The sequence below is a fragment of the Tetranychus urticae genome, chromosome 2, assembly GCF_039701765.1.
Source record: "Tetranychus urticae isolate SD_2017Ah chromosome 2, NJAU_TeUrti_SD_1.0, whole genome shotgun sequence".
In the NCBI taxonomy this organism is placed as follows: Eukaryota; Metazoa; Arthropoda; class Arachnida; order Trombidiformes; family Tetranychidae; genus Tetranychus; species Tetranychus urticae.
The window spans coordinates 8,869,376-8,887,949 of NC_142959.1; the positions used below are offsets into that span (position 1 = coordinate 8,869,376).

General features: G+C 31.4%; 2 protein-coding genes across 2 annotated transcripts in view; one reads left to right on the forward strand and one right to left on the reverse strand.

Annotated features, from left to right (window-relative positions):
- LOC107359369 (neuroligin 4-like) overlaps positions 1-18,574 on the forward strand; it is an 83,897-nt gene that overhangs the window by 3,763 nt on the left and 61,560 nt on the right. The window lies entirely within an intron of this gene.
- LOC149093830 (uncharacterized) lies at positions 13,255-14,496 on the reverse strand. Its single transcript, XM_089268107.1, has one exon. The coding sequence runs from the start codon at positions 14,377-14,379 to the stop codon at positions 13,384-13,386; it is 996 nt and encodes a 331-aa protein (XP_089124233.1). The 5' UTR covers positions 14,380-14,496; the 3' UTR covers positions 13,255-13,383.

Consider the following 18,574-nt stretch of genomic DNA (forward strand, 5'->3'; position numbering starts at 1 on the left):
GATACTCAATTAAAGGTAATGATCATTTTGTTCACTCTATAATTAACGAATCAACTCTTCTCGTTTTTCAAATTATCTGTTTGATTAAATATTTTTGAGGTAAAATTGTGAATGGAAATTAGGTAAATATGGTTTAACGATCATTTCATGATTTTATTACAATTAAACTAATTGACTTTCTGATTATCTTTATATTTATTTTGCAGCTTCAAGATTCCGAGTCGAGTAATGATGCGAATAAAATAAGATTTATTTTTTGTCGAAAAATTTACAACTTTTTTCTTCTTTCCAATCTGCTTCTCAACTGCATTGTTAACTGTTATCATCTTGAAGACGCGAGGATAAAGCCAATGAATGGAATGGGAAGTTTAGGCAAAAAAGTCTCGAGAGATTCAGTTATTATGATAATTAAAGAAGCTCAAGTAGTTTCATGGTTCCTTTTACAATCCAATGTTGCTATTCAATTTCATATTGTTGCACCAAGTAATCCAAGCAAGTGTTTTGAACGAACCAGGGAGTGATATTTGAATATGAAAAAGGGTTCATTTATTGTGACGAAAATGATTCTCTAAATAAGCGCAATTTTCCATCGATATTGACAGCGATGGAAAAGTCAAACACACTTTGAAAAAATGAAGTGAAAATGTTTTGCAGCTTAAAACGCCATTTGGAGGGAATCCAAGAAACGTCCAACAAAGTCAATCCCATGTCTGTTGGGTTCCTTCACTGTCCTTGTTTGCTATCAATATTACCACCGTATTTAGTCTTAGAAAGAGTTTATCTCTTAATTTGGCTTGAGCATTCAATCTGAATTCGCGACTTAAGCCAGTAATCGATATTCCATTTACCAAGATCTGTCATCGACCTATAACCGTCTCTGGGAAAAGTGCTCTTGTCAGAGGAACTTGCAGATTTAGTTGAAATAATTGTGACTTTAGCCATTATGCAGACTCGCTTTCCAACTTTTAATGGGAAACCTTTGTGCTCTTCCCTTGTAATTGCCATTACTCAGGGAATCGAAGGTTATCAAGGAATTTAAAAGTTGGATTGAAAAAAATATTGAAACATTTTCAGTTCGAAAAGAGTGTTGCCTATTTGAAGCAAAAAACCTTTCGAAGATATAAGTGTAAAAATTGAACTTGAACTTGTTTTCCTAAAATGAAAGTTATTAATCAAGTTTATCATTTGAACATTTTACCAGTTTTGTTAACATTCATACCTTTTCAATATTTATTTTTATTCTGACATTTCCATCTGAGAATTTAATTTACCAAGTGAACAAATAATCCCATTTTCATGAGCAACTTGCTCGTAATGAGCTATCAATATTAATTGTAGCTGCAGTTATAATTCCTATTCTGGTTTTGTCTTATACCTTGTCAATAATAGTTTACTGAACGTTTTTTTCATTATCTGCTTCATCTAATATCATTTAGGTTTGATTTAATTTACTTGTTTCTTTACCAACTTTAATCATTATTTCCCTTTATTTCCCATCACTTCACCATTTTCATCATCTTTTACCTTCTCTCTTAACCCAAAACCCAAATAAAAACTGTCTTCTAATGGCGTGATTAGTTTCAATTAAAAGTTGATCATAAATAATTTAAATTTCCAGTTTGAGTATAAAAAGGATTCTCATTCCATTAATAACATTATCTGTAACAAGGAAAAAAGGAAACACTTTTCAACCTTGTAACCTTTCAATTGAACAAAAGTTGATATCATTTGTCGTCCAAACTGACCTCTTACAGTGAAAACATTGATTACAATTAAACTTGTCCAGTTTGATCTTACCATTGTTTGTCCTTTCATTTATGGATCAAAGGCTGTCATTGAATGTGACACATTTCAACACTTTTTACATATTTATGCTTTTCCTTAACTCAAGTTGACTGTTGATTTTGACGTTGATTATGATAATAAAGAGACGCAATTATTTGGAACAATTGATTACTGGCAATCAATTGGAACTTGCAACTAGAATTATGAATATGTTGAAATAATGGAATGATTATTGGACAATAACTGAACAAGGGTCAGACATTGAACCTCAAATTGAATTGTCTTCTCTCTTTTACCATGAAAAATTATCATGAAAATGATGAATGAATTTGACAATAATTTCCAAATGTATTTACTGTTTCATGGTAATGATGATATTATCTGGTTAAAGACGGAAAAGGCGTTCAAGATTGTTCCAAGTGAAATGGCAAAAAAGGATTCTTCTTCTTCTCGTTTGACCAATGATTATGTGAATTATTGTCCTTGCTATTGATGGACAAGGCGAGGCTTTCTGTGATTTCTGGATTTACTTTTTCTCCTTCTTCTATTGGCTGTTGATTGCGTGATAATTTGTTACCCACAATTGGACAGTAAAGAAAAATTGAGTGAATTAGTTATTGCAATGATTATTAGGATGATGAGGATGGGGATGATAATGAGAAGGAGTTAGTGAGTGAAACACGTAAATATAATAACATGATAAAGAATGGCAATTGAGTGAAGAAGAGAATAGAAAAGGAAATGAATCAAGACAAATGGTCAAGGGAGGGAAGAAGGGGAGTGAAATGAAGACAACGGAAATGGTCAAAATAATGTATATTTATATGTATAGATATTGGAGACATTTAAACGTCAGGATTGGACAAAAAACAAAAGATGAAGTAATTATAATCAATGTAATTCTCCATTAGTTATTAGGTTGACCAAAACTGCTCTACGTGATTTTCACTTCAAATTATTTGCTCAACTGCTGCAATTGACTTTTCATTTCGTACAGTCAAACAGTTCATTAGGCAAGACTCATTTGTTTCGAGTCACATGGTAATCCTTTTTCCCTAGTCTTCTAATTTGAACAAAAAGACTGATTCGAAATTAGCTTTTTTGTGCGCATTTTATTATGAAATTGGTTGAAAAATTCATGTCTTTCAACTGAAATGTCAATTCAATTTGTCTAAACAAACTTTAAGAGTTGAATTAAAGAAATGCGTGGTTCACGAAAAATGGAAAGGAGTTTTTTCTTGTGAGGTTTCGATTTTATTTTTTGCAAATGGTTTGTTCCAAAATATCTGGGTCTGCTAAATTTTGCATCGTAATATCGTTTTCGATTCAAGCAATAATAAAAGTCCTATTCTTTGACAATTTGTCCACTTTACGACAGCTCTTTTTTGAAGATGTTTGACTCTGGAACAAGATTTAAAAAGCTCTCCATCGTTGACTTTCATCTCCTGTGGTGATCAACTAAGCAGCGTTCAATAATAAAAATTGGGGAAAAATAAGCTTTAACCGAAGAGCTGTTGAGAGGTTGGGTGATTTGGAAATAAAGTCAAACGATTTACACGAAAATAATAAATTTTATAAGAAAAATCATTTGATCCAAACGACAGCAACCTCAGTGCAGGATCTTTGAGGGGTAGTTGTCTCAGAGATCATTAGCAAATATGCAGCATTAATTGTATCATGTATAATTGATATCAATTCAATGTTGATTTTCCAAATGCAGAATGCAAAATTACATTAAGAACTGATTAACCATCAAGAACTGATTTCACAGCAGACATAGCACATCACATCATGTCGTGCTTGTCGATGCAAATCAGAGTAAGTGAGAGGCATGCCTTTGCCACTGCCACTATCTGCTCTGCTCCAATAAAAAAATTTTACGTTCAAAGCAACATCATTAAAGTTTCAGGAAACCTTCCTCTGGTTGTTGATGTCCGTGTAAGATCCTTTATTGACACTGAAATGTGTGTCACTTTAGCATCAAACTCTAAAAAATCACTACGAAAAGAAAAGGGTTATTTAATGTTTTGCTACTGAAACGGACTCGCCTATTCACTGCTGTGCCAAGTCCGGATCAAAATCCATTTTTCACCATTCAGTGTGCTTACTCGAATCCACCAATGGAAATTATTAGCGGAAAATCACGAGCACAAATCGATTGATTCTGTATGACAAAACTGGTCAACTTGTGCAATAGCATTCTTATTCTGTATTCTGTGGATCCGGATTTTTGAATAAAACCAAGTTTTTTCTGACAAATTCAAAAGCAGGTTAGATTAATTTTTTGAACCAAAAAACCTTCGGTTCGTCAATTTGAATTTGTTTATTTTAGTTGATTATAAATTCTGGTCAAATCTTGTTGATTCAACTAACTAACCTCCTGGTTTTGTCAAGAATGAAAATAAAGAGAAGAAAATGTTTTCAAATTTTTATGTCCAGCTCTTTCCTTCTGTTGACCACTTTTTCAAATTTACTTTTCCCTTCTGTTGCAACGTCAAAATCAATCTTGTTTCTTCCTATTCAATATTATCCCACCTCATCATCATCATAATCATCTCTTTCTCTCTCATTCTTCCTTTACCTTATTCCTTGTCGAGTCTCAAAAAATCTTTACCGGAAATGTCCAAAATTGATGTAATGTCCTCCATGATTAATCGCACACTTACTTGAAATCTCTATCAATAGCATCTTAACAGAGTTTCTCCTTTTTCCCTTCAAACTTTTACTTTCTCGCTTGATTAACTTATATCAAACTTGCTTTTCTCCCTCTTTCCTCATCAACTCCAATCTTTACATCCTCATCCTCATCTTGATCCTCTTCATCAATCCAACAATTTCGATCTCTTTTGTTGCATCTTCATCAGACAACCACGTTGAAATTTGCCTTCAATTGACCTCAGCCGATTCAATCTGATGAAGAATTTAAATTTCTTTCCATCAAAAGTTCAACTCGAAAATTCGCTATTCATCAATAAATCAGTTTCTGGACTTGAATCGATTACTTTCCAATCAATATATCGATCATCCAAATTGACATTATTATCCAAATTAATTGTCCCATTGAAGTGCATCACAATCAAAGTTAATTATAAAGCTTAAATTCTGTTAATGATTATCAGGAAATTCCTTTTTTTTCTATTGTGTGTTGGAAAAACTTTTTCTTTCCAATTCAATGTTCATTTGATGATCAATTTCAATGATTTCCTTTCCAAACATGATGTTTACCCAACTCGATAAACCTGAATAAGAGAAGGAAAAAGCAAACTTTTAAAATGAAAAATATAATTTCGTTCAATTGCTTCTGGAGATTTTGCCATTATCAGTTTTGGTTAACCATTCAATTGAAAAGTATTACCTTTTTTTCATTCAATTTCAAACCTTTTTACTTCATCTTGTAAAATAATATTAAAGATAATATTGTATTCAATCCATTTTTACCTCAAAATTGAGAAGCTTCCAGAATCGATGCAAAAATAACTTAAAAGGCTAACAAACAAGAAATAATTTTCGTTGGAAAAGAAAATGATTTTTTCGCAAATTGTTCAAAGTCTAGTCTTTCATTTCATTCAATGATTGACTTTTGAAGATGACATTCTTGTGGGTTGAAACATGAATCAGAGAATATCGAAAATTTGTTTTTCACTTTTTTCTCTCTTCACCATATTGAATATTCAAGTTGGTGAAGAATGAAAGTTTGAAGGAAAACAGAAATGAGACGAAATAAGTAGCAAATAATGATGCTGATGAGGATGAAGTCCTTTTCAAATGAGCCAAATACTTACTGGCAAGGATTGAAGATGAAAGTGAAAGAAAAGGAAAAGGTATAAAAGTTCTTTACGAATCATTTGTTTTGTAATGAGATTTGTAGGAAACTGAAAGATGAAAGTAAACGGGAATGAGTAACATGTGAAGAAGATGACAAAGATGATGATGAGCATGATGAGAAGAAGGTTGAGGATAAAGAAAATAGGAAAAGAATCTGAATTGACATGAATGGTTGTGCATAAGAAAAGAGCATCTTCATGAACAGTGATGAATATAAAGTTTGCATTTTTCTTCTTCTTCTGGGAATGATAATTTTACCTCCAAGTTGAGGTAATTATTTGAAGAAGAGGAATCAGTTTTTTTCCCTGATAAATTGCTTCTTCTTTTAGAACTTTTTTTTCTTCTATTTTAAACTTTAATTAATAAATCGATATAAATGAGAAAATGAATTATCAACATTTGAAACAATGAGTAATTTCAAAGCAACTCGAAAAATTTGATACTTTTTTTAGATTTCAAGTTGTGAAGAAAATTTGATGAGATTTTTTTCAGTTTAGAGAATGTTTAGATGCCATGATCAGGATTGATGATGGGAAAAGTCGAATCGTTTGGTGAACAAATTTTTCGAGTTCATTTTTGTTCCATTATCATGGTTTGATGAATGAAACTGGAGAAAAATTGCTTCAATTTTGTAACCAAAAACACTAAATTTCCAGATGAGAATGGATTGAATTTGATTGATTAAAAATCTGAAGATCAACACTTTTAGTCGGCTATCAATTCTCGAGTAAAAGAGTGTTTATTGAAACTGAAATTTGCTAAAAGTTGAATAAAGTTTTGACGAAAAAGTTTCTTCTCTTTAAGCATAATTCACTGAATCGTAGTACTTTTACCAATGAAAACATAATCATGAGTGAAACTCTTCATGTGCTTAGAACTGTCAGCAAGGATTTTAATGATCTTTTTCGTTCGTAAAATGCCATTCAATCCAACATTGACTTGTTCAACGACTTGAGTCTAGGCAGCTGAAATGTCGAATCAAAGTTGAACCAGTTGAAAGAACCGAAAATAAATTTCTCACAAGGGAAGTGACCTTGCTTGTACGATCATTTTCGATTTTTTTTCGAGTTTATATTGTAGAGGGCAAAAAATAATTAGACACGTATTTTTGCTTTTATTACGCCGGTGCCCGGTTATTGATATTTAGGCACTTTAAAGTGAAGATGTTGCATTGAAATCTATTGAAGTCACTGAGAAGTGATTCACAATTTTTTTAAGATTTTTTTATTTTTCTGCTTTTCATTGTTTTACTTGCTTCTCAGTGACTGCAATTAATTACTATTTTTAATTAAAAGTGTCTAAATATCAATAACCGGGCACCGGCGTAAAAAAAGCAAAAATACGTGTCGAATTATTTTTTGCCCTCTACAATATAAACTCGAAAAAAATCGAAAATGATCGTACAAGCAAGGTCACTTTACTTGTCAGAACAGAACAAAATGCCGAGATTTCCTCACTAAATCGACATTGACTGGAGTAAAGCTGAGAATCGCTGAACTAAAAAGTCATTAGATTTCCAAAATCGAAAAATATTTCCGAAATTCTTTTCGAATAAGAAGGAAAGTTTATTAATGCTTCATAATTCTTTCCATGAAAATGATAGCTTCCATTTCTTGGATGCATAAACCTTTCAAAAATTGTTGGAATAAAAATTTGTGCGCAAAAATTGAATAAAAAATGAAAGGCAGTTTAAAGTATAAACTTGCGATAATACATTTGGCTTGAAAACGAAAGTATTTGAGTTAACAGGATTTAAGTGAATGTTATAAGAGCGCAAAATTTTGCTTCAATTGAAAAATCTGAATAATCTGGATGAGAATTGGTTTAAAGAAGAAGAAGGAGAGAAAAAAAAGTTGAGTTAAAATATGGAAATGAAATTACAATTGATGCAAATTTTTCCCTTTTCATCTCTTTACTGTTTGCATTACACTTTTCTTGGTAAACTTGCTTTTTCCTTGGCTTCTCTCTCTGTTAACGTTTCAAACAAAAGCAAAAAAATGTATGAACTTGCAAGTTGAAAATTCATCCTTTTTTGTTTTCACGATAACATTCAATTTTACCCTCTTAATTCCCAATAATAAGATTATTCCGACTGTTCAAGAAAAACTTTCAATTTGCCTATTTCTTCACTTGAACGAATCAATTTTTTGCCAACATTTGTGTTATCCTTAAATGGATAAAAATAACTTTACCAAATTGCTGATAATTCAGTTAAATGGCTTGCTTTGGTTATTCATTTTCACAGTTGAGTTTTGATTTTTGTTCAACTTTTGTTTCAATTTTCATGTCAGTTTTTGCATGACGCTCTACTTGGATTCTCTTCATTTCTCTGATAATCTGAGCTTTTTGTTTCACCAAATTATATTCAACTGGGAATGTTATTGAAGATCAATTGGGATGAGAAAGTTGAACAATTCATTGAACCATGATCAGTGAGAATAAAATGTCTAACTTGGAAAAGGTTATAATGAAAACATGAATTTTTATATTTCGTTGGAACGTTGAAGGGTGCAATTTAAGAGTTCATTTGCTCGGGTTGTAGGTTAAACATAACGAGTTATGAAGAAAATAAAAGTTCGCTGTTATTTAGGTTGTTGTCTTTAATGTTTAAAGGGTGCAATGTAAAAAGCAACTTGAAACTATTGAAACTAATAAAATGGAATCAAATCTTTTTTCTTATTCATTCTTTCATTTTTATGAGATGCGAAAAATGATTCCAATGTTGGTAGATGCATTTGATTGTACTTTTTTGCTCGAAAAAAAAGAAAAGGAAAAAAATATTCTCTTCTAAAGCTTCCATTTTCCGTTATTGAAGGTATATAATGACATATATCATGTTCTTGAGTCTCAATATTTCATCTTGATTCCCTTTTAAGAGTAACATAATATTTGAAAAAATACTGGATAAACTCAAGTTACTGGTAAAGCAACTTTCCAAAACTTGGAGTTTCCCGAAACTTTTCAGTTAGACTTCAATTTTATCCTAAATTTTACTCGAAAATCGTATTCATTAGAAAGCTCATTCAAAATAAGAATTTGCAAGTTTCTAACAGTTTGTTTCATAACCTCAGAAGTTCAGGAAGAAATAAGGAAAAAAAATTCCTTTCTCTTCTAACTTTTGGGACTTTCAAGCAAAAGGAAAAATTTAATTTCGATAATCTGTCAATACTGAGTCATTAGTAGTTTAAATGTTGAAATTATTCCAAAGTCTCAGCATTTGAATAACGTTTCTTCAAAGAGTTGAACAAGAATTTCAAAGAACTTCAGATTTTCTTTTGCAACGTTCGTTTTCGCTGACAAACAGAAACTCAACATTTTCGTTTGAAATTGAAATCAACATTTTGAGTGATTATACGAAAATGAATTGGTGAATAGCATGAAATCTGATTTTCAAAGTACATTGAATTTCTTGTTTTCCATTTCATGAACAATCTCAATGTTTCCAAATTTTCTGTCTTTACTCATTCTCATCAATTTTGTTTTCAAATGTAAGATTCAACTGAAATGCTGGAAAAGTTTTCATTTTGAATAATCTTCAAGCGTCAAAAGTTGCATTTTCACTTTGAAATTTTCTTTCATGCTTTTACTTGATCTTCCCTGTTGGTATAATTTTTTATTATTACCATTGAATGAAAGTTTCCATTTGATTTTTTCTCTTCTTTTCAGCCTCTCTTTCACCTTATCAAAATGATGATGAAAAAAGTTGTTTATTTATCGTTTCTCATATTCTTACTCAAGAAAATAAACATTTTTGCATTACTTCATTTCAACATGAAAAGTGAAAGAGATAATATTTGCTCAACTTTCACTTGGTTTATCAAAATTGGTAAACTTATTCACTCCCAGCTAAGCTCATCACATTATTGATATTTTCAATTTTCATTGTTTTCTTGAATTTCTTCACTCTTTCCCTTCCCTCGCCTTGAATCACGTTAATGTTGCAAATTATAAGTTGAATGACAAAAAAGGAACAAAACAAATTCCCAGAATTTTGAATATCGATTTCATCTTGATGAGAAAATTGGAAAACTTTGGAATGAAAATTTTAATTAGAAAATTTTCTTTAAAGATTCATGTTTTGAGACGAAAAGTTCATTTGCTTTTCAATCAAATGAGAAACTTTTTAGCTTTTCGTTCAATTCAATTACCAAAACTGTTTAAATTGAACAAAGTGAATAATAAATTGATGAGAAACGCTAATTTACATTCATGATGATTCCAGTTTGAAGCGAGTTTACCATTTAAAGGATATTTATAAAATAATGCTTCAGGCCATCAGATTCAGAGTATCATGAAATTGAATGAATTTAATCATTTCAAGGGTAAACAATGAAACAAGACACAATTGTTTTCATGTTTTCCTTTCCTTCTTTTCTCTCACCGATAAACCTCTGAACATGAAACTCAGTGTACATTTCCTTTCTCGTAATAATGAGGCAAGGATAAAGAAGAAGAAAATAAGAAATGAGAAAATGGAAAAAAGTTCTTGAAGAGAAAAGAGAAAAAAAAGTTGAAAAATTGGCTTTTGTTTACCAAAAGGACAATTGGACCTTTTTTTATATAAATGTTTCTGTTTGTCGTTATTTGTTGTTCTTGCCCTTTTTGCACAGTCAAGTTTTACTCGTAAAACTTTTGTTGATGAAATGAAAATGAAATAATAAGGAAAGGATGAAATTAATGTGAGTTGGTCAATTGAAAGGGAATGACAATGATTGAAGTGATGATGAACAAAGTAAACTACAAGTAGTTTAATAGTTGATGTGTTGCAGTAGCAATCAACTGATGACCATTACTAAATGGATTTGTAGTTTTTTTGTTCTTTTCTTCTTCTCTTGTAGATTAATGAAATATTTTGCTGGACAGTTACAAATAACAAACAAGTTAGTTAATCTGTGGACAAAAACAAACAGCAAATAAACAAATATAAATCTAAACAATCAACATTTTTTTTTGTTGTTTCAAAGTTTCGCTTTCTTTGTCTGTTGTTGTGTTTTTTTTTCATTGATAAATGAGGGAAAGACAATGGGAATGATGAGACTGGGTGAGGATGAAGAGGAATTGAAGTAAACTATTGCCTTTTGTATTGGGGACAAAAAGTGAACTCGATTGATGTATAATGGTAATAACAGAGTGAAAAAGTAAGCGAAAAAATGATTATGTTGATAACAATCATATTTTCAATTGTATCTTAATCATTAAGAAAATTGTGTCCACTTTTATTGATAAAGACAGTTTGATGTTAACATGATAACCCACTGTGATGACAATCAGACTTGTTCTTAATGGTTTATTTTGATATTTTCTTGACTTGAATCTCTATTTGCCAGCATTGTTATATAATGTATGTGAAGAGAGAGAGAGGAAAGTTATGAGAGGGAAAAAAAACTTTGTAAATCTAAGCTTGATATAAGCTGGTTACAAGTCGTGATACTTGACATTGGGTTATTAGGGAAAAGATGGAAAATTGACTTTTTGTCACAAATCAAAATCATGAGACGAGTGACAGTCAATTGGGAACGACTAATGAACTGAGAAATTAGATATTAACACTTTTCGATGGATAGATTATTATTCCTATGACGAGAGCAAGGATCAGAAGAACTGATGAGATGGCCTTTAAGGTTCAGTCGGATTGGACATTAATCTTTATTCTAATTGCATGTTCTATTGTATTCTAACTACCTTGAAAACAAGTCAACCAATAGTTCATTTGAAAATCGCGATGTTACCGCCAGTCGATTTTCATTTTTTTGTACAGAAAAATTGAAACTTTGAGTTTACCAGAAAACTGTTTTGTTTTCAATTTTTCAGGTAGAATTTTGAAAATATTGAAACGTGATCTCGACTGATGAGCTCATGTATTCAGTGAGGAGAAGGGCATAAAATTGAGATTCACAATTTGTTTTTCCTATTCAACCAAGTATTGATGAAAAAGGTTAAAAATAGCCAATCTTGACTTTTTCAAATTACTTTTTATTCGATCAAAACGCTTCCAAAATGTTAAAGCACACAAAATTGAATTTCATGATTATCCATTTCTTGATTTGGAAAAATTTTCTTCTCAAGAAAAAAAGGTTAAAATTCAAATGAAAACATGAACATTTATCGATGGCAACTTTTTACCCAAAATTTTGTAACAGCCAAACATCGATTAAGTGTTCATTTATCAAGCAAAAAACGAAACAAAATTTGATCAATATTTAACTAAAAAAAGCGAAAAAGTATTTAACCAGAAAATGGGAAATGGAGTTTAAATAGACTTGTAAAATGTGATGAGAAATGTTTGGATGAAATGAAGAGTAAAACCACAACAACAGGTATTGAGTATCATGATGAGAAAAGGGATAACAGACTGAGTAGGTTGAAAAACTAAAAGTAGAAACTAAATGTAATGATCTTTGATCAAGATGATCCATAATTGTTAGATGATGAAGATTTACGATTGATTGTGATAATCATTAGGATTGATTGAAAACAGTGTTACCAGGAAAATGTTTACTCATAGATCAGTAATAAAGATTAAGATGGATTCAGGGAGAAAAACATTGAAACTCTGTTTTGAGTAAAGAAGAAAAAATAAGGTAAAGATGAGAATACATGGGAATAATAGGAAAAAGTGATAAAGAAGAGAATGATAATGATGATAAGGAGAGAAGAGAAAGAGTTGCAAAATTGATAAAAGATGGACAAGAAGGCAAAAGATGAGAAGCAAACTGATGGATGAACTTTTTTGTTGAAACATTTGGAGTTGAGTGAAAAAAAAGAAAGAAGAAAAAGAAGAAAAATTAGAGGAAACTTGGAGTGATGTTAATAGTTGAAATGCGACGAAGCAAGATAATTTGACCTTATCGGAAGAAGAAGAGGAACGCAGGAATCAGGATAAACATTTAATTCATCATGATGATTCTCTTTGCATCTCTTCTTCAAACTTGATCTTTGGTTTGGTGTTTAAGAGTGTTTAATTGAAAGTTGCATGGAGTAACCAAGTAATCAACCTTTTTCCTTCTTCTTCTTCTTGCTGAATCTTTTGGATCACAAAAATCGGAAAACATTTTCAACCCAAAAGACTGATTCATTTTGCATGTTAACTCTATTAACTCTGAATGGTCATTTACAACTTGCTTTGGATAGTTTTTAAATTAACCTTTTCCTCTTAACCAGAAAACATAATACTCAACTTTGTCTTCATCTATTATGCATTTCAAGTCTTACCTCAAGATTGCCATTACAGCAGCAAAAATACATTGAAACATGTTCAATGTTGGATCTTGATATTGGCCCACTTTTCATCTCACAAATCAAACAATCTTTGCTTGGAAAAGTTTTGTGATGAGAGCAGGAGGATCAGTAGAGACTGAAACTGAAATGAAATGACAAATTGGGGTTCAGGGTTGGACTTATTTAGTTATGTTTTGGTTCGGTTTATAAGTCGAATTGATTTTGTTGTATAAAATCGATGTCAGTTAAAATCGAAAATCCAAACATATCTAGACGGATTCAGTCAAAGGTTAGACTTGGAGAGAACTGGAAAAGTTATGTTTATCTGAGCGAAGTTTATTTACAATTGTTTTGATTTTTAAATACAATTTTAAGGGAATTAAGTGAGTGCTTTGGACCTTTAGACGGTCACGAAATATGCCGTTACCTTGTTAACTCTTTAGGAGTCAAATTAAGGTCGCAGTGTAGTTTTGGAGTAATAGAGAGGTGGAAGTGTGCAAAACCTGTAAAATGATAATTCGTCAAACGGTGTAAACTTTTTTGCAACAGGAATGATTAAGTAACTGTAAGTCTTCTGCTATTTTTGATCGACAATCTGTTTGATTCTCTGGGTCGAAGTGTATAGTAGTTATTGGATAGTTCCTCGTTCAGTTGTGTCAGTTTAATTTTACGTATCGGTCCATTTCTTGATGGATATTCATTAGTGTTGGTTAATTTTCCATTTCGAATGGGCATCAACTTAGACTTGATTAGACAGGTTATCCAAGGTATGTGGGTATTCAAAGCAAATCCAAACCAAAACCCAAAGATACTGCCGATTGAGACAAGGCAGTCAATAAAATTAAATTTTGGTTTAGTAATCATATCGATATAAGGACGCTTGCTGATCGATAAAATGATTGCTGTTAAAGGATGCATACTTCTCACTGCGTCGGGTTCCTTAACATTGTAGTGTCTTTCATAACAATCCATTCCCATAGTTTCCGCTTCACATCGTGTCACTATATCATTACTCAGCTTAGCAAACGTTGCATTTTCAAACTTAAGATCTTGATCAAAGCCGACAAAAGGCGCATCAATATCAGCTCTATGTAAGGACTGATAAAACAGTCTATTAAACCACTTTTGAGACAGTTTGTTCAGACATTCGTCTAGCTTTTCATATCGATTTTCGTATCCTTCGTTAGTGTAGTTTACACAGTTCGAGTATGGTGCCGGTAGCAGTGTAAGGGTTATGAGTTGAAATGAAGTTGCATAAACGGAATTTCCATCGCGTAATGGTAACCTAGTCCACTGAACCCTTCGATTACTTGGCGAAGAGTTCGGTTCGATGAAAGCAATTCGTATTCCTTGTTGTGTCATCGCAATTCTTTGAGTCAATACCAATGCAAAAAAGTCTGCAACTCCAGGGTTTAAATCTTTAAGAATGAAACTTCCAATAATTGGACCTTTAGTGGAACAAGCAATCACGATGTAAAAAAATGAAGATTGGAAATACTCTTTAAATTGGCATCGATCTACGTAATCAGAATTGAATGATCCGTCCTTCATGGTCTCTATTGATCGCACGTAAATGGTTTTGATGAAGTCTTTTGATTTGTACAGTAAACTGGTGGTCTCTTTGATGGTCAACTCCTTTTCAATCAACTGGCTTATGCTCTTCGTAAAAGTCACATTTCTCAGGGAAAAGCGCAGCTCACGAGTAGTGTTGTATTTGAAAAATGCCAATGCTCCAACAGGTGGAAATCGCTGGAAAAACAGAGTATAGTTAATGAAACTCAAAACTTCAACTCGAATGACAATATCGGGTAATATCGTTTCATCTGGAATCTCAACGGTTGTAATGGTCGTGATTTCTCGCCCAAAATAACGTTTAAAAACGTATTCTATCTGAATAAAACATCCAATTGAACAAATAATTTGGACCAAAGTATAAATCGTCAACAATTTTTCGAACTTGGTTAAAAAATTCATTTTCATGGAAATATTGAGAACTTGCTAGATCAATCTGGTTACACTCACAATTTTCCAATACTTAATGAATATTAATTATTTTCTGCTCAACTTCTGATTTCAATGTAACCATGCAACTTTCGGTTCTATTCATTTTTTGATTGATTAACTGAAAGAATGTTATGAAACATTATGTTGAACTTTCTAAATTAGTTATTGATCGCTCATAATTCCATCGTATTATTTCCAATCAAATCATGTTTCACGTTATTTCTGATAGATTGATGATTTGACTTTCAATCAGTTTAGTAAAAATCAGCTATTTATCGACTCAAGTTAGAGTTCTGGTCGCCACCAAAGCGCTAAGTTTCAAAGCAAAAGATTTTTATTTTCCCAATCCAGGCAACTTGAGCATTTGCAAAAAGCTTCTCTATTTTGATGAGAATTGAGATTTTAAATATTGACGAAAAATTATCTTCAAAAGCATTTGCTGTTTTCAATATCATCAGTTATTATGAATTTCAACTTCTCAGTTTTTCAACTCAAATCTCAATTTTACCATTTCGATGGTAAAGCTGACCAGAAAGATCAGTCTAATTGATGTCACTTGAGAAAATATTTTGGTTGTATTTTGGTCATTTTTTGGTCAAATATTAAATTAATTTAAAAGAAAGTTCCATTTTCTTTTTATCTGATTCCTCTTTCTCGCCTTCCTATGATCATTATCACATTTTTACTGTGACTTTAAATGCAAAATAAATCCCAGTAAATGTACTTACTTCAACCTATCTCATTAGCATTGAGTAAAATATCAAGTGAGAAAAGAAAATGAACAAATATTCAATTTGAAATGTTCATGTTTCCACATTCAGTTACTTTTCTCTCAACGATAAACCATGATAATTTGAATAATCAATTTAATGAGAAACTAGCAACAATTTTCTTTTCTCTCTTCAGTCGAAAAAAATTAGAAAAAAAATTGCAACTAAACTGGAATAACTTTCATTAAATTGATAACATTTTTACATTTTCATTTTCGTTCCATGACGATGATTATCTTTTAATTGTTGTACATTTCGTATTCTTTTTTCATGATAATCAACTTGTTTAACAAAATGTAATCTTGAACTTTAAAAAGAGAGAAATGAAGAAAAAGAAGAAAAACGCAAGAAAAATGTTAAACAATACCAATTGAACAATTGTTATCAATATAAGAATGAAAAATATCTTTTATGTTGAACCATTAAATGAAAGCTGAGAACAATTGTCTTCATGATTTAGCCAATTTTCCTGATAAAATTCAGTCTTTTTCATCATCATCATCATCATGCTTCATACTGTCCTTTATTATTTTTGTGATGAAAATTGTTTCTTTACTTTTTTTCGCTTCTCTCTGTCCTTAGCTTTCCATACTAATACCATGTACCATTCAAACATTATGTTTACCTTTTTTTGTTTTATCTTTTACTCTTTTCTTGTTCATCACTCCCAGTCTCCTTTATCCCGTCAACTATCTAGTTTAATGTCTCCCATTTAATGCACCTTTCAACAATAAAAACAACAATCTGTAAACTTTAATAGATATATCACTATAGAAACTATTCAATGGAAGTAAAAATATTTGATATTAAATTATCAATTTGGAATTGACTTTTTTCTGTTTCTCCTTTCATCAAACTTTCTCATCACTTATAGCTTTTATTGCATCAAAAATAATGGTTCAAGTATTGGTAAGCTGGGAAGTGAGATTGAACTCACATGTTTCAATTCCATCAGACTATTCATTAATGTTTGAAAAGGTTGAAAACGTTTTAATCAATATAAACTGATTAATTTGATCTTTTTAATATACTTTTACAGTTACATCGAGTTGTTGATGCTCAGATAAGTTACGTAAATAAAATTTTTTCAGTTTCTCGGCTTCCCAAAAACAAAAAAGATTTGAGCTATCGGTTAAAAAATAAGCGCAAGACATTCGACCAAAGTTATTTTATGAATTTGCAGTAACTCAAGCAGCTTTGTTCACAGAGTGTCACAACTTGATTAGTAAGATTTATTGGCTTCAAAAATTATGTAATGACCTCAGATTGACCTCTAACGTAATCAGTAGCGATTTCCTAGAAAATCACCTTGTGCTTGACACAAAAAATAAATGTCTTTCAAATTCACTATATTTGATCTCCAGGTCAATAGCATGTTTGGTTTCGGATTCATTTGCGTTCGACATCTTTGTAAGTAGCTGAACACCCTTGAAGAGATAGTTCCTAGAGATAAATCCGTTGCAATGTTGCACAAATACTAAAGCACATTTTGATTATAAAGTTTTCGCGATAGAAGGGAATGACGGTAGAGAGAACTCATGTTTTACTGTTTCATTTGAAATACGAAATAAAATTTAATCTCGAGTCTTGACATATATTGATCAGTCGAGGTTAGTAAGTAATTAGATTTGTCTCGAGTTGATATTGAAAAAAATCGGTCAACTCCAAGCTCTAACTTTTGTTATAACCAGACAGTGAAACTGCAGTGTAGGCTGGAAATGATCCAACTATTGGAGTGATAAACTGATGAGTAGGGAAAATGCAAGGTATTTAGATTGACGCTTAGAATTTGATGAATCTTGATTCTATTGATATCTTTCTAATAATATCTCATTGTCAATGTTTTGTCAATAAGTTTTGATGTAATTTTAGTCTGGCCAATCTTTCTGTTCTACTCAATAATCGACAATACTTTCCAAGAGTCTAAGAGATAAGTGCACCGACCTCACCAATCACAGTGAAATCCCCTCGAATACAAGTTCTGCCTCCCTGTTAAATCCCTGTTTCCAATGAACTCCACTGTTGCTCTTTCATACTTCACTTAATTATTACATTCTTTGAACATTTTCACCTCCCAACTTTACATTCAAAATGTGAAAAAATGTTTCGCTAATAAACGCATCTCTTTATAGATACCATCAGTCGAAATTAAAATTTTTGCTATAAATTTTCTTCTTTTGTGGAAACCTGGAAAATGAACATTTTTTAATTAATTAACCAACAGCTTTAAATGAGCCAACTAATATCGATTAAAGTCAATATTTTTCACTGCACTCTTCATCCTGTTAATATCATTATAGCATTTTCCTCTTTTATACTTTTCTCTGTCACTTTAAAAACTAAACAATCATTCATTAAAAGTTGAAACAATACTTGAAGTGGCATTATGTGTTGTTGTTCCAGTAGGATTGTTATTACAAGCCATCCCAGTGAATGAACAGATAAAGTTATGAAGATGTATAATGATGATAATATTAATGATAAATAATGGTAGAGTAAAAGTTGTATTAATAGTTTTGAAGAGGCTTACAACAATAAGTTAACGATACTTGGATAATCAATTTTTTTTACCTTTTCTCTTCCATTCTACTGCTTACTCTTTAATGGTCTTAACTGGACTCATTATCTAAATTCAATGAGGCCTAATGTTGACTGTGGGTTCAATAGTTTTGACTGACTGAATAGCCATGATATATTTACTCAGAATATTATCAGCAGCAAAAGAGAATCAAAATAATAATCATAATTTCTGTAATGAGTAAAGGTTAAATGCAAAGAGAGAACCAAGTCAAAGTCGAGATTTCCTATTGACTCTCAATCTCCATCAGATTGTCTTTCAACTCTGTTATCTACAAAATGGAACATTTTTCTCTTCAATTATCTCGAGTAACCAAGGAAACTCTGGGAGTTTTCCTCATGTTCAAGTTTCTCTTTTTTTGTTGTTGTTGTTTCTCTTCTACTCGCCATTCCCA

Excerpts from the sequence above, each read along its gene's own strand:
- LOC149093830 (XM_089268107.1), bottom strand. The coding sequence starts at position 14,379 with ATGAAGGACGGATCATTCAATTCTGATTACGTAGATCGATGCCAATTT.